We start from the raw sequence: 23,388 nt of genomic DNA on the forward strand, positions 1-23,388 counted from the left end.
TTCAAACCCTTTAATATGACATGTAGCACTTTTCATAACTTACTTTTTGTCTATCAAAATGGCTTATTTTTCTGGGCCTCATTTTCCTCATTTCTAAAGACTCCTCCAGCATAAAATTTGTGGATTTATATATAGAATTTCTGATTCTAACTAAGTGATCTCTTCATAGGTTTAATCTTGTTCAGCGAACAACACAAGCTTGCACGGCTCTGGCCTTTAATCTTCATAGGAAATCTGAATTCCTTGTGGCATTGGCTGATTATTCTGTTAAATGCTTTGATATAGGTAAGAAGTCCTCTTCTTTGAGTTTTGAACCAGAGCAAATCATAGACTGAAGAACTGCAAAGAATTAACCCATAAGACTGCCTTCACTTCAGACACAGTGGCAAGCTGTGGGGTGAGAGTAGGGAACAGACCCAGGACCCTCTTCACTTCAGATAGGCTGCTTCCCAACTCATGGTTCCCCAACTACCTTCAGATTTGGCGATTCATTAGAACAACTCACAGAATTTAGAAAAGCATTATACTTGTGATTATAGTCATAATGTAGCAAAAATTAGAGCCAGCCAAAGGAAGGAGGGGTATAATATGATCTGGGAATTTTCTAAAAGGGAAGCTTCCTTTGTCCTCAGGTACACGTTACCCTCCCAGCACTGACCTGTAGCAGTCAGCACCAATGTTGCTAACCCCGGAAGTTCACCAAGCCTGGTGTCAGGTTTTATCACTATAAAGGCATGATTGATTGAAATATCGCCCATGTGGTAGAATAAATTTCTAGTGCTCCTGCCCTCCCAAGAGGCTAGACTCATAGACCTTCTAATGATGTGATTGGTCTTTCTGTGCAGTCAGGCCCCACTGAGTTCTCTTCTTAACATAAACCATTTTTATGTTGCCTGAGGGACCACCATGAATAATAGGTTGGGAAATTACCTCCTAGGAGCCTAAACAAAAACCAGACTTCTCTTTGGAGGAAAAACTCCTTATTCTATAGGTATATATTAAAAAGAAAAAAAAATATATGTATAATTACCGGTATGTTTTATATCACATTATATATAATATATACATATATAAAATGTATTATATATACTATTTATGTTATATATACATATATAATATATATGTATGTATATGTGTATATATATAATATGAAAAAGCGTGTTCACTGTAGAAAATTTGGAAACAACAGAAAAGTATGAGGATAAAATAATTTTACTGTAATATGTATACATATACATATACATATTGGAGGGGTTACTGAAGATAGAATCCAGAGGTGCTTTGCCACTGAGCTATATCTTCAGCCCTTTTAAATTTTTTTTTACTTTAAGACAGGGTCTCAGGGCTGGGGATGTGGCTCAAGCGGTAGCGCGCTCGCCTGGCATGCGTGCGGCCCGGGTTCGATCCTCAGCACCACATACCAACAAAGATGTTGTGTCCGCCGAGAACTAAAAAATAAATATTAAAATTAAAAAAAAATTGCATTAAAAAAAAAAAAAGACAGGGTCTCACTAAGTTGCTTAGGACCTCTCTAAGTAGCTGAACCACTTAATGTATCAATTTTTTTTTTTAAAGAGAGAGTGAGAGAGGAGAGAGAGAGAGAGAATTTTTAATATTTATTTTTTAGTTCTCGGCAGACACAACATCTTAGTTTGTATGTGGTGCTGAGGATCGAACCCGGGCCGCACGCATGCTAGGCGAGCGTGCTACCGCTTGAGCCACATCCCCAGCCCTAATGTATCAATTTTTAATTTTGCTAATTGACATTGAAAAAACATAATTTCATTTAATAAAGCAAGGGACATTAAAGAATAATACTTTAACATTAGCTTTATGAAAAACTTACAGTATTATCCTTTTTTCATCTTACTGAAGACCAGTGAAAAATTAGTCATTAACTAATACCAGACTTTCCATTGGTGTTTGGAAGCCACAACTGTTTTCCTAAGAAATTTGTTCCTGTATCTTCAGTTTTGACCCAGTTTGAATGTTTCCATGTTGTTGTCTTGCTTTCTGACTATTCTCAGTTCCATCTTTATGGAGGAAGGATTCTGGTCATAAAAGTAAAGCTTGCCCACTGTAGAAAATTTGGAAACATTACAGAGAAGTGTGAGGATAAAATAAAAATTATTATATTTTTACTACTTAGTGATAATTATCATGGATAGTTTTTGGTGTTTTCCTTACCAGGCAGTTTCTCTGCTTACACAAATACACACACCTCAAAATCAGTTTTTAAAATCAAACTTTTCTCTTTCCTATGCTGCAAAATCTGTTCTTCCTCATGTTTTTCTTACATAATAGTATCAGTATCTTCTTCCATAACTAGAATCACTGGAGTCATAATTCCTCCTTTATCTCAATACATTAATTTGATCACTAAGTCCTTTGATATTTCTCCTTCATAGCTTTTGAATTTATTTCATTTTTCCATTATCCTTTCTTAGTTTACCTCATCTCCTGCCTGGATTTTTATAGCAACACATAAAGGAGTCTTGTTCAATATCTTCCCTTCTTCCAGTACATACTCCATATGTGCTCAAAGTATTCTTTGTAAAATATGGACCATATATGCTACTCTTCTACATAAAACCATTACCCACAAGAGAATTCCCAGACTCAGTGTCACATTTGAGGCTATTCTCAAACTCTTTGTAGGCCTCATCCTCTGATACCTCCATCAGACACATGTTACTAACATGTCCCATGGTACACTTTATCAGCCAGCCATGCGGGCTTCCCTTTTCATGGATATTGGTGGAGGTGCCTTATGTAATATGTAGTTATTAGTTAAATCAGTTCATGCATAGTGTTTACGTACAGTAGTATGTATAAGCGAACATGTAGAATGTATAGTGCTTCACTTGTGCAACAATTTTATTTTTACCATAGTCACCAAGGAGCTAGTTAGCTGGATGAGAGGACACGAATCATCAGTATTTTCAATCTCTGTGCATGCATCAGGGAGATATGCCATCACCACTTCTTCTGATACAGCACAACTGTGGGACTTGGATACCTTTCAGAGAAAAAGAAAACTGAATATTCGCCAGTCAGTGGGCATACAGAAGGTGAGTGATAGGCATCTTGGCATGTGCTTCTCAGACTAAGTTTTCTTTTTTAAAGTTTTGTTATAATTACAGCTGTGTAAACCCAACTCTCACAATGTGATGGTTTCAGTTTCTAGCTGCAGCCCCATAATTTTGTTATGAGCAACTTCAATCATATAGCAATTTGTCTGTATTATGGATTTATCCATCTTCCCGTCCTTCTGTTCATTAATTCTTTGTAGTGTGTTTTAAATCATAGACATCAGTGTACTTGAGCCTGTGTTTAATTGACTATAGTTCAATATTTATTAATGTAAGATTTTTATATGATGAAATACATAGGTCTTAAGTATTCATTTGTTAAGTTCAACAAATGCATACATCCATATAACCTGTATAGCCCTATCATACCATTATCCCAGAAATTTCCAGCATATCCTTCCTGGGTAAGCACTAGTATAATGTTTTCCACCATAGGTTGGTTTTGCCTTTTCTAAAATTTCATACAAATTAAATTACTCAGTAATGGTTTATGTAAGGTTTTTTCACTCAGCATAATGTTTGAGATTTCATCTATATTTTAGGTATCAATAGCTTGTCCATTTTATTACTTATTAGTATTCCATTGTATAAATATACTACCTTTTTAAAAAATTTTCAATATCTTAACTGGGCATGGTGACAGATGCCTGTAATGCCAGTGACTTGGGAGACTGGGGTGGAAGGACCACAAGTTCAAGTCCAAGCTCAGCAACTTAGCAAGACCCTATCTCAAAATAAAAACTATATGGTCTGGGGTTGTAGCTCAGTGGTAGAGCACTTGCCTGGAATGTGGGAGGCACTAGGTTTTCTACCACGCGGCCTGCGCAGTGGTTTCATTAATGAGGTTCTAGGCATAAAGTTAGTTAGAAGAGATCAAATAAAACACACAGACAGTACCTTATTTTATATTGCTAGGTCCGAGACGGCTCACCTCCCTGGTTCCCGCCTCTAGCCGCCCAGCAGGGCAGCGAGGATTACTCTGGGCTAGCAGGAGAGAGAGAGAGCGAACACGCCTGGGAGTAGCCTTTTATTTGGGGAACAAGAGATTCAGGGGAGAATTCCATCCAATGAAGGTTGAGGGGGGGCTGTACTCCAAGGTCAGGGTCAGTGATTGGGTCTCCGGGGTCAGTGGTCACGCACACCCCCACACGGATGGGCTCTCTCATCAGGAAAGGGTCGGGAAGGCTCCGACACAGCCAGAGCGCCTCAGGCCCTTAACGGGAGTCACCCAATCACGTGTCAGAATGGCTCTCCACAAGGTTTAATTCTCAGAAGTGCATATAAATAAATAAATGAATAAAATAAAGGTCCTTCAACAACTAAAAAAAATATTTTTTAAAAAACCTTATATATATGAAAAATTAAAAGTGCTCAGGGTGTAGCTCAGTTATAGAGTACCCTTAGGTTCCATCTCCAGAACTATACAGACAGACTCACAAATCCATTTCTTTTGCTTTTAAGTTTAATTTTTTTCTTTTTGATTAGCTAAGTACTGTTTTCAGGAGTATCTAGGTCTCCCATGTGATAGTTTACTTTGCTTGAGGTTATATTGTATTTGCAGTATCGCTTTTAATTTCTTTGTTATTAACAGGAACAGCTAGTAATGCATGTCAAACCAAAAATTTGTTTTGTAGTCCCCCTGGAAATCCCAGAGTTCCTTTGTGTGCCTTTAATAATTAAAAAGAGATAAAGTTATAGCCAGCTTATTCAGTAGGGCTTTAGACTAAATGTCTTAGTAGGTCTTTTCTTCTTTAATTGCTTTAGCACTTAAATTGAATTTTAAATTCCAAAGAAAAGAGCATTGGGAATTGGAGCCCACAATGGAAATAGAGTTATAAAACAACAACACAAAAACCATCTGTTCCTTTTACCATGAAATTAAAATTATACACACTGGATAGTTGCCAATGCTAACCTTGCTTGGTAATTTAGACATTTTAGTTTAAAAAAGTATAATTCCAAATATTAGTGGTATAAGAATAAAATTAAATTTTGGGAAAAAAGTATATGTATGATATATGCATATAAGTGTACTATTTTAAGAATAGAACGCCATAGTCTATAAATTACCAGCAAACTCTTTCTTAAAGAACTAGATTGTAAATGTTTTTGTCTTTTCAGGCCAAGAGTAAAATTATGTAGCCCCTTAAAAATGTAAAAGATTCTTAGTTCCTGGGCTATACAAAAATTAGAGGTGGGCTAGACAGTTCTACCACTGGCTCACACTGTTGAAAATAGGAAATAAATATCCTACTCTTAAAGTAAAATTTAAGTCTTTTTAAATTTTTACTAATCCTGAATTTTTATTCTAGGTTCTGATTTCTAAATTTTAAGTAGAACTTTGAAATATTTATTTATTTTCCTGATGCATGAAATCCTTGAAGTAACTTTCTTTGGGTCCTTTGCTATGAAGTTCATTTTTTTTTTTTTTTTTGGCCTTCTGAATTTGGTTTATTTTGCTTAACATAGGTGTTAAGATCCATCCATTTTCATTTAAATGACATAATTTTTTTCCAGATTCTTTTTTAAAATTTGTTTTAATTAGTTACACATGACAGTACAATGATCTTGACATATCATACCTTTGAATCAAATGGGGTATAATTTCTCATTATTCTGAGTATATAGGTTGCAGAATCACATTGATCATACAGTCACGTATATACATACAGCAATACTATGTCTATTTTATTCTGCTGTCCTTCCTATTCCCCCTTCCCTCCCCTACCCTCCCATATGAAGTTCATTTTATGATGGCACTTTTAGTGCCATCATAAAATGTTCCACTTTTTAGTCTAAAAATGTTCTATTTTTTTTCTCCATGACATTAACTTTTTGGAGATATCAGGCCAGTTGTTTTGGAAAATGCCCCACATTCTGTATTTGTCTTAGTGTTTCATCATTGTTGTTTAACTTGTTTTTTGCTACTGTGTATTTCTTATGAACTAGAAGTTAAATCTAAAGACTTTGCAATAGAGTCATGTTAAACTTTTCAACAAAATATTTACCAATGCAAATCACTTAGCACAGTGCTAGTTGCCCAGAAGTGTTTAACTCGGTGGCAAAATATGTTTTGACCTTGGTTAATAGGGCAGCAAAAATTTGAACTGAATTGATGTGAGGTTGTAATAACATATTTGAGTATAAGCTGTTGGCATAGGTCATATGATGCTATGGAATATGTGTTACATTGCAGTACTTAAGTTGAAAATAATTCTGAAATACATCTGGCCTCAAAGGTTTCAGACAAAGAACTATGGATCTTTGTTTCAAAGTGTTTTTATTTATTTATTTGCTACTGGGGATTGAACCCAGGGGTGCTTTTCCATTGAGATATATCCCCAGTCCTTTTTGTTTCTTATTTTGAGACAGAGTCTCACTAAGTTGCCTAGGTGGCCATGAACTTGAGATCTTCCTGCCTCAGCCTACCAAATCGCTGGGATTATAGATGTGAGCCACTGTGTCTGACTTTCAAAGTGTTTTTTTTTTAATTTTTTTTAGTTGTAGATGGACACAGTATCTTTATTTTATTTATTTATTTTTTAATGTGGTGCTGAGTATTGAACCCAGTGCCTCACGCACATGAGGCAAGTGCTCACTGAGCTACAAACCTAGCCTTCCAAGTATTTTTAAAAGGACTCTAACCCCTTTCCACTGATTTTTTTTCTTTTTTCTTTTTTGGTATGTATTAGGAGCAGAAAGACTAATAGCAATAGATGCCAGTTGCTTACATACAATGTAACTGGCACTTTGTAGTTATTTTTAACTAGATATTGTTTTTATAAAAGGATAAACTGAAGTTCAGAAACATGAAGTAACTTGTTTTTATAAAAGGATAAACTGAAGTTCAGAAACATCAAGTAACTTGTCCTGTGTTGCATTGTTTGCAAAAAGAGTTGCAGTTTGAATTCAAACCTGTCTTTCCGAAAAGCTTTCCATCACACCATATTGCTTCTCAGGTAAACCAGTTACACCTCTTCAAATTATTACATTGTGATTCTTTTGTTGAAGCTTCAAAGTAAGATATTCAGTTCTTCATGGATTTAGGAATAAATCCTGGCTTTATGATTCCTGTGGTTCAGTATGTATCAGAAAAAGTTTTTAATTTTATTCATTTATTTAGGTACTAGAGATTGAACCCAGGGGTGTGTACCCACTGAGCCATATCCCCAGCCCCTTTTTTAAAATTTTTCATTTTGAGACAGGTTCTCACTAAGTTGCTTAGAGCCTCACTTTGTTCCTGAGGCTGGCATTGAACTTGCAATCCACCTGCCTCAGCCTCCTGAGCTGCTGGGATTATAATAGGCATGCATCACCACACCCAGCCAGAAAAAGCTTTATGATGGATATCAGGACATGTTTAATAGTGTTGCCAAGCTTAATTCTGGGTCTCCTTACAATGAGAACTTGCTAAATTATGCATTTGACCTTAACTTGCTAATGTAACTATCCTAAAGTCTTCAGACTTTAAGAACAGCTTACATACGTCTCAAAATTGAATTGGAAAGTTCTGATTTGGATATAATTTGTGTTTTGTCCCTCAAAGGTGCAAGTGCTGGTCCTTAGTGTGGCAGTGTTGGGAGATGGGGCCTTCATTGAGGCTCCACACTTAGAAGGAATCAATGCAGTTCTTGGGGGACTCTGGTAAAGGAGAAAGAGATTGTGAAAAGAGCAAGCCTGGCCCCTGAATTCCTCTGGCTTCCTATCTTGTCTTGTGGTTTCTCCCTCTCTCTTACCCTTCCAGAGTGTTGCTGCTATACTGTCTCCAGAAAGCCCTCATCAGGGCTGAGCAAGAGGAGGTACCACACTCTTAGACCTCTATAAATGTAAACTAAGTAAACCTCTTTTACAGATTCCCTAATCTCAGGTATTTTATTATGGAAACAGAAAAAAAAAAAAGACTAACACAAAGTTTAGGATTTTCACATTCTACAAGGAAAAACTGCAACCCCATCCCTGAACTCAACACCCCCAATATATACTGTTAATGTTTTTCCTAAGTTTTTTATGGTATCAAGAGATGACACTGTCTAAATAATAGTGACATATGATTCATTAAGAACAATTTTGTAATCATTAAAATCTGGCAATTAAAATCACAAATCTAGTAATGAATAATCATGCAGGCACTAATCTATCACGACTATTCCCCTAAAATAGCAATTGATGCTCATTAACTTTTAAGCTTTTGCTTCTCCAGTTGGAATAAACTTTATTACTTTTCTAGAAAAAAATGACTGCAAATTATAATAAGAATTTTATTATGTCATTTTTGATATTTTAAAAAAATATTTATTTTTTAGTTGTAGTTGGACATAATACCTTTATTTTATTTATTTTTACTTGGTGCTGAGGATTGAACCCAGGGCCTTGAATGTGCTGGGCAAGCACTCTACTGCTAAGCCATAGCCCCAGCCTTTCAAACAGTTTCTTAATGTATTTATTATAGATTATAATGTATTTATTGTAAATATCTTCTATAAGACCTTTATATTATAAATTTTCCTAACATAATCAATCTCTTAGCAGACTACTAGGAGTTGTGTTTAGCAAGTGAGCCAAACACAAAAAGTGATAAGGTGGATCAGATCCTTGTATGATCTACCAGAATTTTATGTAGTTATTAGCATTTTTATTGTGTCTGATTGACATTAATCCAGAATAGATGGTTTTAATTAAACAGTATATTTCATGGTGTGTTGTATATATGTAAATATTGTGCAGGGCTGCGGATGTGGCTCAAGCAGTAACAAGCTTGTCTGGCATGTGCGGGGCGCTGGGTTTGAACCTCAGCACCACATAAAAATAAAATAAAGATGTTGTGTCCACCGAAACTAAAAAATAAATATTAAAAAATTCTCTCTCTCTCTCAAAAAAAAATATTGTGCAGATGTATTCATGGAATTGAATTTGAGGCCGTTTAAGCTCTGGTGAGAAAATGTTGGTCAATTTTAATTAAAATTTTGTGCTATCAAAAGGAAGTATTACTAATGCTTGTATAAAATGGAAATTAAGAGAGTAAAATAAAAACATTTTAACTCTGCTATTAATGAATTTCACTCTCAGTTCTTTATATAAATCAAATCTGTAATAAAATATGATCATGTATGCCTTTTCACCTTTTTACTCTTATAAATAATGCTTATATTTATCTTAAAATGATTTCCAACTATTCGCAAAGGACTGTCTCTCTCTTTTTTTTTTTTTTTGGTAGTTGTGGTGATTGGGGAGTAGGGGTTGAACCCAGGGGTGCTCAACCACTGAGCTACATCCCCAGCCCTTTTTATTTTTTAATTTGAAACAGGGTCTCACTAAGTTGTCAAAATTGGCCTTGAACTTGGGATCCTCCTACTTCCCAAGTTGCTGAGACTATAGGCGTGCACCACTGCGCCTGGCTGCCTGAAGGGCTAACTCTAGGGAATGAATTAACTACCTGAGAGATGTATTTTAAGACTGCTGAGACAGGTTGTGTAATGTCTTTAACTAGTGTTCACTCCCTGCAGCAGTGTGTGCCCTTTCCCTACACTTTCACTGGTATTTTTAATATTTATCAGCATTTAGTATTGGAACTATTGCTGACTGACAAGGGTCATGTTGTGAGAGACATGTTGTTTGGTGATTTCACAGTTGTATGTTGTGTGAACATCAGAGAGTGTACTTAACACAAACCCTGATGGCATAGGTCACTCACCCTACGTGGCCTCTTGATGTGGTCAAGAGATGGGGTGAGCATGACATATATGAGGCTGTTTCCAGGGCAACATAGCATACTTCTTTTTTTTTTTTAATGAGTAGAGTGAGTACAATCTAAAGTAATGATAAAAAATATAGTATAATAAAAACATAGAGCAGAAACATAGTCATTTATTATTATCAGCTAGCATGTACTGTACATTATCGTGTGAACTATACTCTCACAACTGACAGTGCATTAAGTTTGTTTACACCAGCATCACCCACACACTTGAGTAATGAGTTGTGCTACCACCTCACTAGGTAATAGTAACTTTACAGCTCTATTATGATTTAGGAGACAACGATGTTGACCGAAAAGAAACAATGAACCATTATGTGGCAGATGACTAATAGTTAATTTATAAATATGTGTTGTGTGTGTGTGTGTTTTATAAATATGTGTTGGGTGTGTGTGTGTGCGTGAAGGATATGTTCTGAGAGATATGTGGTTTGGTGATTTCATTATTGTATATTGTGTGAACATCAGTTTGTTTATGTGTCTGTCATTGGTTTTTGAATAAATTTGATGCTCAGAATGTTATTTTCATTTGAGTCCTTTAATAAAAGATAAAAAGTTTTAGATTTTTACTTAGAATTTTGTGAATTGTCTAGTCATTACAGTCACATAATCTTTTAGTTGAAAAGGTTTTACCATTTCTTTTTTAGTGTATTATAATTTATGAAATATCAGTATTATCCTGTCATGTGTTAGAAATGTATTTTTCTCTAGTTTAAAAAAAAAGGTAATTTTTTTAAAAAAGGAAAATTTACTGTATAATTTTAAGAGGACTATCTGAACCTTACATAAAAGATAACTTGTTCTATTGCTCTTTAGGTTTTCTTTCTTCCTTTAAGTAATACCATCCTCAGCTGTTTTAAAGATAATTCCATCTTTGCCTGGGAATGTGATACTCTTTTTTGCAAATATCAATTGCCAGCTCCACCTGAAAGCTCAAGTATTATATATAAAGTGTTTGCTGTGACCAGGTAACGTGCATTTTAAGACACTGGGAATTTTTAAAGAAATGTAATTTCAGCTAAAAATTACAAATTTTCATTGATTACCTTCTTATCAAGTAAGGAACAGTTTTCTTCAAATTTAGACGTGGTCTGCAGGCTTATTTTTTACTTTATTTTTGCAAAATTTCAAAAATACACAAAAATAAAAAGGTGCATGAACTCTTAAGTACTCTGACCAGCTACAGTAATCAACTAATGGCTACTCCTGTTTTTGTCTGTATCTATTGCTCCTACTGTATTGTTTTGAACAAAGATTAAGTATATCATTTCATCCATAAATATTTCAATGCATATCTCTAAAAAAAGATAAGGGCTATTTTAAGAACATAACCATAGAGTCATTATCACGTTTTAAAAATTAAATATTTCTTAATATTGCCGTACATCATTGTTAAAATTTCCCTGATTTGTCTTTTTTATGACTGAATTGTTTAAATCAGCCACAGAACAAGGTTTACACATTGGATTTGGTGGATATGTATTTGTTAACTGATCATCTCTCCTGCAGTTTTATGTATTGTGGATTTTACTCTTTATGTCTATGTTGTATTATTAATATGCTCCTATTATGTATGTATTTCCTGTACGCTGATTATATTTGTGTATCTAAAAACTGGAGACTTTATCTGAGCAAGAAGCAAGAAAATCTTATAAGTGGTTTGTGTACTTTCTTCAGGAGCAATCTAGAGCCCTTTCTCTTCTGATTTTAATGGCCATTAATAATCATTACCTAGATCCACTATTGGACAAGTGGTTAGCACAATGGTGCTATTTTGACTTTCCTTCTTCACTTATTAACTAGTTCTAATTCTGTCATTTCTTCACTTATTATTATTATTTTATTTTTTTTTTTAGAATTTTTAATATTTATTTTTTTTAGTTCTCGGCGGACACAACATCTTTGTTGGTATGTGGTGCTGAGGATCGAACCCGGGCCGCACGCATGCCAGGCGAGCGCACTACCGCTTGAGCCACATCCCCAGCCCTCTTCACTTATTAATTAGAACCCTTTCGTAGAAACACTTCCACTCGTCCACCCTGATTACTTTGATATATAGTTTGTAAAGGAAAAACAGGAAAATGCTTGATTTTCTCCTCTTTTTTTTTTCAGCCAGTTTCTATGTAAAAATTGATTTATTGGCATTTTTCAAAGGTGGTCATTGAAGTTTTTTATCTTTAATCTTTGTAGAGTCATAGATTTAACATAGTTGGTACATTTTAATGCAATGTAGTTTTAGGGGTTTTTGTTTGTTTGTTGTTGTGTGTGTAGATTGAACCCAGGGGTGCTTTAACACCCACCTACATCCTGTGCTTCTTGTTTTTTGTTATGAGACAGGTCTCTTGATAAGTTGCTGGGGCTGGCCTTGAACTTGTGATCCTCCTGCTTAGCCTCCAGAGTCGCTGGGATTACAGGCACACTTCACTGTGCCCAGCTTGCCATTAATAGCCTTGGTGGTGCATTGGTTCTTTCATCTTTGACCAGTGGGATCCTTTTCAAGTTTGTTCTTGAATCCCTTTTGATACCACCCCAGTTGCCTATAGTAGCTTTTATGCTTTCTGATAGGTCTAGATATTCCATGTCTATCTTGTACATTTTGTCCCAAGCCTGGAATAGGCTATTTCTCTAAAGAATGTGAGTTCAGTTTATTGGAAGATGGTATTTTGAGCCCCTAATCTTGTTGTGATTGGGTTGATCAGTATTTCTAGGCCTCTTCAATGGAAGAGCTAGGAAATTGGGGTCAATTCCTCTTTTCTCTCACTCTTCTTCTAGGTCATCAGTAAATCCCATCAACTATCAAACCATCATGGATCTCACACTTTAACAAATTACACTCATCAAATCGAGTTGTTCGAATTTTTTGTCCATTGTCACTGATCTTACCCTAGCCCAAGCAACTTTAGTCTCTTTTCAGACTGCTGTACTAGCCTCCTTATTTAGTCTACTTATTTTCACTTCCATTTCCTAACATCAGTCTCTGCACAAGCAGATAGAGTGATCTTTTAAATCATTGTCAGTGATGCTGGCGATATAGCTCAGTTGGTAGAGTGCTTACCTAGCATGCATAAGGCCCTGGGTTCAATCCCCAGTACCAATTAAAAAAAAAATCATTGTCAAGTCCTGTCACTTTCCTATATAGCTCTCTTCAAAGAGCTTTATTTCCTCCTCTGTCCCTGGCTGCTACAGTGATAGCTGCCTTTTAGTAGGAACTTGATAAGTCCTCGAATAAATAAGCAACAGCCTTGCAAACCAATACTACTTATCCTTTTTGCACCTTTCCTTCTTTGAGTAGGAAAAGTTTGGCCTTTTTTAATGTTTTTATATGTATAACAATGCACTATCAATTCTGTATAATTGTATGTGAAATATAAAAGTTGTATAGTTGTATAGTGAGAGATTATGCTATAAAATGTAAATGTTACTCAGAAAACCCCTGATCAAGTGGTCACACAAGTGTTTGTTAAGCTGATGCCTTAACACAAAAAATTGAAAAAAATGTATGCATATACACACCCCTGTAAATGTAAACTGTCCTGTCTGGTAGCCACTGGCCACATGTGATTATTTAAATTAATAAAAATAAAAATTAATTTCCTCAGTAGCACTGGTCACAATTCAAGCAGTCAGTAATCATGTGGCTAGTGGTCACTACTTTAGACAGCATAGAGAGCATTTCTGTCATCACAGAAAGTTCTGTGGAACCGTAATGCTGTTGACAGGTCAGCTGGTCTTACTTTTTCATCTTTTGGGTAATATAGAGATGGTCGAATCCTGGCTGCTGGAGGCAAATCAAATCACCTTCATTTGTGGTGCTTGGAAGCTACACAGCTCTTCAGAATTATCCAGATGCCAACTAAAGTTAGAGCCATTCGCCATCTAGAATTTCTTCCTGATAGTTTTGATGCTGGTTCTAATCAGGTTAGTAATGGAATTGTAGGACATTAAACTATTTTAGCTTATACTTATTTAACTTATACCCTGACAGACAAGAATCTGAAATTCTAAGTATATATTTTTTTTAATATTTATTTTTTGCTTATAGGTGGACACAATATCTTTATTTTATTTTTATGTGGTGCTGAGGATCGAACCCAGTGCCTCACGCATGCTTGGCGAGTGCTCTACCTCTGAGCCACAACTCCAGCCCCTAAAGTATATTATTTTTGTGAAGAGTCTAGACTTGAAAAAATTGCAAAATCTTATGTTCTTTATATTTCTCACAAATATTTACCTTAACTTTCTTATTTTAATTGACCATCATGGACCTCACACTTTAACAAATTACACCCATTATGTTTTATGCATACGTACATACATACATATGTATACAGAATGTTTGCATATATGTATCATATCTATTATACGTACATTTTTGAATAGATAATGCATTCACATGGTTGAAATTATAAAACTTATAAAAGGCAGGTAGTGGTAAGGGCCTCAGCCCTCTCTCCCATGGGTCTGGTCCCCTATAACCACTGTTTTTATATATAACATCATGTTTTCCCCTCTTTTTATACAAACCTTGCACCTTTTATCCTTCACTTAATTTGGAGATTATTCTCTGTTAGTATAGAACTTCTTTTTTATAGCTGAGTAGTGTTTCATACTTATTTTTTTAAATCAGTTTTATTATTGGGCTCCTTAAATAATTTTAGTCCTTTCCTGTTACAAATAATATAGCACAGAACAGCTTGTAGCAAATGCCATTTTACACATCCTATTTGTAAGACAAAATTCCAGAATTGAAATAATGGCATAAAGATCATGTGCATCTATAATTTGGATAGGATCTTAACAAAAGGTTTCCATCAGCTGCAGATGAGGGAGTTTGTTCTCTACCAGCTGATGAAGAGAAAAACACATTTTTGAGACTGTCCCCTCCAAACTAGTTTTTGTATAACAAGCAGCATCTGCATTTTGAGGAATCAGTTGGTGTTACCACTTACAGCTACCTGCTCTGAGAAAGAGCCTATGCCTAAGGCCCAGAGAGCAGAGAGTTTGTTTGCTTAAACTTTTTTATTACATGCTTTTAATGTTTCAAATTCAAATTAGTTTTTTTTCTCTTAAAAGACGAGCTTCCCTCTAACTCATCTACAACCCTTGCAACCCAAATCTTTCTCCACTCCCCAAATATTAGTTACAGTTGCAGAAGACAGGTAGACAGTGGGGAGCCTCACCAGGAGACATGGGTGCAGGTAGAGGGGAATGGCAGATAAACCCTGTCTTCTCTGCTTCTGACAGCAGTGGAGGTAAAGGTTTGAAACTGTTCAGTCATGTATCCCCGCTGTATGTCGTCAGTGGACATGGCATACCTGTGGGGAGGGAAGATTCTTGTGTCACCTTTCATAGTCTCCCAGGATGCATTCCTGGTTCTGGTTAAAGCCAGATCTAGGCTTGAATAGAGCAAATCAACATGAACAATAATTAGTGCTTTTAAAATGTATAATGGCTCACTGAGAATGGATCTTCACTTGTCCCCCTGCCAAAAATTATATTCATATAAGAATACATACATGCCTAGAAAGTATATGTATATACAGTTTGACTTTTAGACATTGGAAATGTTTTTTAATAATTTTTTGTATATTTCTACCCTTAGGTTCTTGGAGTGCTAAGTCAAGATGGTATTATGAGGTTTATCAATGTACAGACTTGTAAACTTCTCTTTGAAATTGGAAGCCTTGATGAAGGAATTAGCACATCAGTAATTAGCCCACATGGACGATACATTGCATCTATTATGGAAAATGGAAGTCTGAATATATATTCAGTTCAGGCTTTAACACAAGAAATAAATAAGGTATGCTATCAAGTAAACAACATTAGTTTTTAAAAAACATTTCAGTATTGTATCATCAGGAATAAAATATCCATTGCATGAACGGTGCAACTCTACATCATGTACAACCAGAGAATTGAAATGTTGTGCTCTATTTGTGTACAATGAATTGAAATGCATTCTGCTGTCATGTATAACTAACTAGAACCAAAAAGAAGAAGAAGAAGAAGAATATCCATGCTCCTCTTTTCTGACTTGGAACTTACCACCTATTTTTTGGGTGTATTTTGTTGCTCTTATTCCCAGAGCCACATTTCCAGTTGTGATTTCTCACCAATGTTCCTTGCTTAAGTGGCTGCCTTTTTAAATGACCTCTGTTTGGTGTCCTTGTCTCATGCAAGATATCATTCATGATCTCCTTCCCACAAGAGGTATTTAATCTTAGTTTCTTTATTTCTGTCTCCTCTTTCTTCCCGTCTTGTGGCTAGAAAACTTGAAGCTCTGCTACTGTTTCTTTATTTCCTAAATCTTGTTAATACTAAGTCATATAATTTCTTAAATTTGAAATATCTGTGTGCTGCTTCTCTGTCACCATAATAGCTGTACTTGTTTTTTTTCCTCATAAAGTACCCATGAATAGCAGTAATTTAAACAAATACCCTAACCTCAGAGCCCACGGTGCTATCCCTGCCCATCAGTCTTATCTCCTGTACAACATTTTTCTAAAATACTTTCATCATTATTTCTTAAATAATGACACTTTAGTGGCTTCCTTCTTTTGCATTCTGTCCAGACTCTTCTACTTGGCTCTCAATGTCCTCTCTAATCCTTTTACCTCACTTATTTTCCCATACTTACAACTTCTCTTATTGTCCATAATCAGTAATCAGTCAACATGGATGATACGTTGCATCTATTATGGAAAATGAAGTCTGAATGTATTCGTACATATTCATGGACCCTTGTTGGAACCATTTTTATTTCTTCATCTGTTACCTACATCAGATACACTCCCAGCCCTCTGCTGTGGTTCTCTGAAAGCCCTCCAGCTAACAAGTTAGATTGTATGCAGACTCCTAGTGGTCCTAGGGAAGTTTGTGCCCCAGCCCAGTCACACAGCTAGTCGCTAGTGGAGCAGGTGTCTGATTCTTAACACAGTATTTGTGTGTGTGTGTGTGTGTGTGTGTGTCTTTTTTTGCCTTTACCTTTTTAAAAACATTATACAAGTAATAAGTGTCTCATTGCAGGAAAAAAATCAAAAGGTACCAATAACAAATAAATAAAATTTAATGTCTCAGCATTCTCAGATGACTTTAATGTTTGCATTCTCAGTCTTTTGTGTATAAATATATGCAGTCACCCCTTGCTATTTGTGGGTATATTTGAGAATTTGCCTATTCACTAAAATTTATTTGTAATGCCAAAATCATTTATTGCGGAGCTTTTATAGACATTTGCAGATGTAGTGAAAATTTTGAGTTGCTCTGTGCCCTAAAGTTGAACAAGGCAGCGCTTTGCTTTCTTGTTGCAGCTCTTGTATTCTAATCTTCTCTTTTTCGTGGTCCTTTTAGTGTCATGTTTCTGCACTTTGGGGCTTTTTGTTGTGATTTCATGGTTTAAAGTGAAGCCTAGTCATAGTGCTATAGAGTTGTCTGTGGTGTTTCTGAGCATAAGAAGGCTGTGCTGTGCCTTAAATGAAAATATGTATGTTAGAAAAACTCATTTTGTCATTGTCACACTGCTTTGGGCTCTGAGTTCAATGATAATGAATCAACAATGTATATTGAATGAAGTTCTTTCTTTAAACAGAAGCACACATGAAACAAGGTTATATTATTGATCAGTTGATGAAAATGTTGTGGCCAGAGGCTCCCAGGAATTTAACTCTTTTCCCCTAGAATCAGGATTCAATATTCACTCATTCAGTGTTTGAAGTAAATCCACAGAGCTGCGAATAATCATCTAAACATGTGTATGTGAAGGTGTCTATAAACATGCATCTTCTCTAACATTGGATTATACTCTGTGGTTCTTATTTAGATTATTATGTTTACACATAACATATAGCAATATTTTATGTATTATAATATTTATTGTATATTAATATATTTAAAAATATTTGTGCATTATCTATCCTTAATGAGAGACTTTTCAGCCTTATTAGTCAGTTTTTCAGTACTAACTAAACCATAGAAAGAGGCAGGGAGGTATCTGAGAACAACTGTGGTAGGAGTAACTCATAGAGTTCCTCCATGCTCTTATTTATTGAGCAAATTGAGATGACATTGAACAGAAAACCCAGCTTAATTTAAACAAGGTGGAATACTCTTTCAAAGTTTTGGGTACATCCCCTGCACCATCATTGTCTTTATGGATCTTCAGCTGCATATTCTCTAAAAACCTGAACCCACCTGTGTACCATTCCTTCCACATTTTGTTTCTGTACTTTCCTTGTCCTGAGAGAATTTCTGATACTGGGCTAATAAGTAAATGGATTCTTATGTGTTGAAATTGTAACAGTACAAAGGTATGTCAAATCAGGTCACATCTTAGGCCCTGACTCTTGGAGGTTGTAATTCAGGTGGACGATGAAGTACAACTTGGGGAAAACAACATTAGAATAAAAACAAAAAGTTTGATACAAATTTAGAAGAAAGGGTTGAAGTCAGAGATCAGATAAACTAAGGATATTAAAGATGAGCATAATATTTAAGTCAAGACTACTTTTAATTCTATTCCATAGATGAAGAATTAAAGAACTGAATCATAGAATATAAATGGTCGTTGTGCTTTAATTGTGTTTAGAATGTGGAAAGTCTCAGGGACCTTATCTGCTTATTTCTTTTGAATAAGGAGTATCTTCTGATTTCAAAGAGAATATGACGTATGGAGAACAGATTCTAATGAGTCCTTTTACGTTGCATACATGGAAGTTGTCGGTTATTTTCCCATTTGATATACCCCATAAAAATAAGGGTTTGGATCCTAAGTCATGCCATCTGAGCTGCCTCATAGCAGTTGATGTAGTAAGGAACTGACAGTCCTCACTGTGTGGATTATAGCCTTGAGTCTGGACAGAGAGGTGGGGGTCCTGTGCTGTCAGACGAAAGTCGTTTGGCAGTTTCCTCTTCCTTGGATGTCACTTGAGCCTGAAGACTGTTAGGGTGCTTCTCTCAGTGTTTTGATGACCACGTGGGCAGCTATACCTTCTCTGGAGTAGAGTGTCACTGTACTACTAACCTTGTCATGCAAGCATGGAAATGGGTTTGCACTGTATGGTTTTAGGCCAGCTTTCAAGGAATAATTAAATTCTACCTATTGCTGATATTCATCATGTATCATTCTTCTTCAAAGAAATATGGCAGAAATTTGCTTTGTTAGTCAATAATCTTAAAGCTGGGTGCTATGGCACATGCCTGTAATCCAGTGGCTTGGGAAGCTAAAGCAGAAGGATCACAAGTTCATGGCCAGCCTCAGCAAATTAGTAAGGCCCTCAGCAATTTAGTGAGACCCTGTCCCAAAATTTAAAAGAATTTAAAAGCGCTCCTGGGTTCAAACCCTTGTACAAAAAAAAAGAGGAAGGAAAAGAAAACGAAAACATTGTTAGACGTTTTACTTATACTTTTTGCCTGAAGAATAATTATACATAATTTCAGAAATCATATATTAAGACCTATTTTCCAAGAATATCCACTGTGTGTATGCATATAGTTTTTTTTTTTTTCCTTCTTTCAGCCGCCACCTCCTTTAGTGAAAGTAATCGAAGATTTGCCCAAGAATAAACTGAATGCCAGTGATGTTAAGATGATGGTTCCTTCAGGAAGAGTACAGCGGCCAACAAAATCCCGAGATAGCAAAATTCAGACTAGAATATTAAAACAAGACCTCACTGGTACTTTTGAAAATAAAGAGGTAAGAATATTTTATCATTAAACTCTGTTTTATCATAACACCATTGTAGGCAGATCTTGTGATTTGTAGGCCATTGTCACTTCCCTGTCCTGGAACCTAAAGGAATATTATATGAAGAGAAGAACATGGTAACTGACATTGCATTGTGCTTTTATGCATTTTATGTTTTGACATAAATGTAGCACATGTTTATGTACTTTAAAAAGACAGTACAGAACTGTACTGTCTAATATGCTAGCCACTAGCATGTGACTGATGAATACCTGAGGTGTGGCTAGTCTGAATCAAGTCACGCTCTAAATTAAAATACTTTCACAGTAAGAAGGTGTGAAAACTTAGAATCAAGTAAATAATGTAAAATATCTTATTAGTCAATTATTTTTGTACTGATTATATGTTGAACTGATTTCATTATGTTGGGCTAACTATTATTATTAAGCTGAATTTTCCCTATTTCTCTACGTTTTGGATGTGATTCCTAGAAAATTTTTAATTTTGTAGCCCATGTTGTACTTCTTTTAGGCGATGCTGATACAGAAGGTAATAAAGGGGGGAAATTCAAGTATGCCTTTCTTTCTCCTTGCTCATTGTCCCATTCATCTTTGTCCTCCTAGAGGTAGCTGGGATGCTAATAGTAGACTTACCTTTGAGGGTAGAAATTTCAGTGAGTTTTCTTCTTATATAAATTTTTGTGTGTTTTCCTAACTTCCTCTAAAGCACTGATAGTACTTTGGAATAGAAAGAGATATGAATAGAGAAGTTATGTTATTTTAGAGGAATTTTTAAGCTCTTTATTGATGATAAATATGCACACTTGCAGAGTACATGAGTATACAATGAATTTTCACAAACCAAACACACCAATGTTACCATGACACATATCAAAAAAAAAAAAAAAAAAAGGAACTTTACCAGCACCTTGCCAACTGGTTGAAGCAAATTTACATGCCCACGAGCAGTATTTGAGAGTTCTAGTTGCTCCACATTCTCACCAACATTTGGTATTTTTCACATTAGTTTAAATAACTTTTCATCTTGAAGACTTTTAAAATTATGAAACATACACACAGAGAAGAATGTATAAAGCATATTACAACTTAGTAAAAAAATAAATAAAAAGATCACATATGTACCCTGTGTTGGGTGACTCTGGTACTGTCTTCAGATTTGGTGCTTTGTTACACATTCATAGTTTATGTAACAGTGAAAAAATCCAAAGCACAATTAGCAAAGGTGAAGTCTAGAGGAAAGCAGGCCACGTGCTTCCCTGAGTACTCTCCCCCTGGGGTCACAGGGCAAACTTGATTCCCCCAGCGGTAAATTCTGATGGCATATGTGAAATATTGTCTATCAAGGAAATCATTAGAGACTCAGTGCCCAAGGCTTTTGCTGGTTATGTAGGCACCTGCTTAACATGTTTTAAGTTCCAGACTTTGAGAGAAAAGTGAACACTCTTAAGTGTTCATCATAAGCCACATTATACAATTTAGGCACATTGAACCATTCTTATTGGTTATGAGGATGATAGAAATTCTTCCAAATTCTATCTTCTAGACACAAACATGAGCCAAACTTACAAACAAGCCTTCTAAGGGTAACAGGACTATACATGCTATATTTACTTTTTTCTGCACATACCCATTTCTACATTAAGATATAAAGTATTATCAGGAGCTTTGGAGCCTTCTAAGTGCTTATCACACTTTTCTCTTCACCCCATAGAAGTAATTGTTGTTCTTTCTTGTGTATTAATGATGTCATTGATTTGCTTTATATTTTTATGACTTCTCTTCATGTAACCCTAGAAACTATTACTTAGTTTAAAAAAAAAATGAATAGCCAGCACAAAGCTAAAGCTGTGTAAAGATTGGGTGGTATTGCTCCTATTCAGTGAATGCTCTAGAAGAAGATGAGCTCTCGAGTGCTACCCGAGACTTGACCTGGAAGTCTCACATGTGAACCCTGTGTCGGATGGTTGTAATACTGTCTTTGGATTTGGTGCTTTGTTAGATTCAGCATTCCAGGGAATTTACAAGAGCCTTCTCTGGGAAAACTAATGAATATGATCACAGGTGACTTATGAAAATAAAAGGCTTATCACAATCAGAGTTTCTGGCAGTCCTCTAGTGGACCAATGTGGATCTCCTACCAAATGATGTCAGGGAGTGGGCTGCTTCTGAGGAACCCAGAGCCAGCCCTAAGGAAGAAGTTCAGTGAAACACAGCTGTGGGAAGAAATGCATGTCTTCAATGAGGCTTGGCACCAGGAGCTGATGACCAAGACAAGAACAGATAAAATTCAGCCCCAACTCCCCAGAGTGTTCTATAGTTTGTTTAACAAGAGGCTTCAGCGGTGGCCAGTATCTTGTTGGCAGTAGTCAGCGTTTCTCCTTCCTGGATCACTTTGCTCCTGACTGGACTGGTTGCACTCTGTGTCTGGTGTCTGGTTCTTGAATGGGGATCTTCTTTCATCATCATCTGGGCTTTCCTTCACCACTTTCTTGAATATTTAGTTTCTTGTAGCAAAAAGATCACTGAACTAAAACAGAATCGCGTGTCAGGTTTGAGCCAGGACTTGCAGATTCCTGACCATAAGCAAGTCACTGAACAATAATCTTCCCATTTTCATGAATAAAGGAAGATAACATCCCATCTCCTTTATGTAGTTGTTAGCATCAAATGAGGTAGTTTATGAAAATAGCTAAAGCCCATAAAAATTATTTTTCTACTAAGATTAAAAATTGACTTGAAAGTTTTAGATGTAAGGAGCTGTCAGAAGTTACTGAGGGTAAAAGGCTGAACTAGATAAGATTTTCCACCAGAGTTGGCCTTCGTGCTTTCATTTGAGGGAACTGTTGAGAATTTTAAGAAAAAGAGAGAGAGATGGTGAGGGAAGAAAGAAAATTACACCCATGGCCCCAGTCAAGCTATTCAAGCTAAGAATAATTTTTACATTTTAAAATGGCTGCATTTTTAATGGCTATGTAAATATCTACACAATATTTTTTTTATCTTTTCCGTTGGCTCCCAAAACCTGAAGAATTTACTAACTTTTTTAAAAAGTCCTCTCCTGGGAAAAGAATACATAATAAACTATATTTGCTGTGTATCTGTGCTTAAAGGAAGGAGGGAGAGAGTGTGTGTGATATAGAATCTGGTGATGTGAATACTATTTCTTACTGTGTGTGTATTCTAAAGTTGGAAAGCCACTGTGGACAAGATGACCATGTTTTCAGTTTCATGATTATGTCATTTCTTTTTTTTCTTTTTTTAGAATGAATTGTCAGATGGATTAAACAAAAAACGTTTACAAATCTTATTAAAAGGCTATGGTGAATATCCAACAAAATACAGGTAAAGTTTTAAATCTTTTATTGTTAAATCATTTTTAAAATTTCAAAATTTAAAAAAAAAATTTATTTAAAAATATATTTTAATTTCAGAATGTTCATTTGGCGTGCTCTACTACAACTGCCGGAAAATCATACAGCATTTAGTAGCCTAATAGATAAAGGTATTCATGAGGCATTCATCAACCTTCAGAAGCAATACCCCATCAAAAGTAGGAAACTACTCAGAGTATTACAGAGGTATGTTCTGAAGATTGCAGAAATATATGTATATATAAAACCTGTAGCTCAAAACTGCAATGTTTTAAAATCCTCCCTTTGTATTGTTCAGTCACCTTTGATTAGCCTGTGTTACATACTAGTAAAAATAAAACAGATATATATTATATATGAAAATTAGTTTGCATTGTGTTCTAGAAAATAGGAATCTTTCAAATGATCTTCAGGAACAGAGCTGCATGGTAGAAAGAGTTTTGAATTTGGAGGCAAAACACCCAGT

The 23,388-nt window shown here is 35.6% G+C and overlaps 1 protein-coding gene across 3 annotated transcripts in view; it reads left to right on the top strand.

The window, feature by feature from the left end:
• Nucleotides 1-23,388, top strand: part of TBC1D31 (TBC1 domain family member 31) — a 77,310-nt gene that overhangs the window by 13,213 nt on the left and 40,709 nt on the right. For 2 of the 3 annotated variants that reach the window (XM_081266201.1, XM_081266200.1), the window contains exons 3-10: nt 170-285; nt 2,893-3,071; nt 10,663-10,814; nt 13,605-13,764; nt 15,449-15,649; nt 19,364-19,540; nt 22,814-22,893; nt 22,983-23,129. In XM_081266201.1, the coding sequence (XP_081122327.1) occupies nt 170-285; nt 2,893-3,071; nt 10,663-10,814; nt 13,605-13,764; nt 15,449-15,649; nt 19,364-19,540; nt 22,814-22,893; nt 22,983-23,129 (1,212 nt within the window). The remainder of the gene's footprint in view (nt 1-169; nt 286-2,892; nt 3,072-10,662; nt 10,815-13,604; nt 13,765-15,448; nt 15,650-19,363; nt 19,541-22,813; nt 22,894-22,982; nt 23,130-23,388) is intronic. The other variant, XM_081266202.1, reaches the window with a different exon arrangement.

Source organism: Spermophilus citellus (genome assembly GCF_964194105.1).
Source record: "Spermophilus citellus genome assembly, chromosome: 14".
Classification (NCBI taxonomy): domain Eukaryota; kingdom Metazoa; phylum Chordata; class Mammalia; order Rodentia; family Sciuridae; genus Spermophilus; species Spermophilus citellus.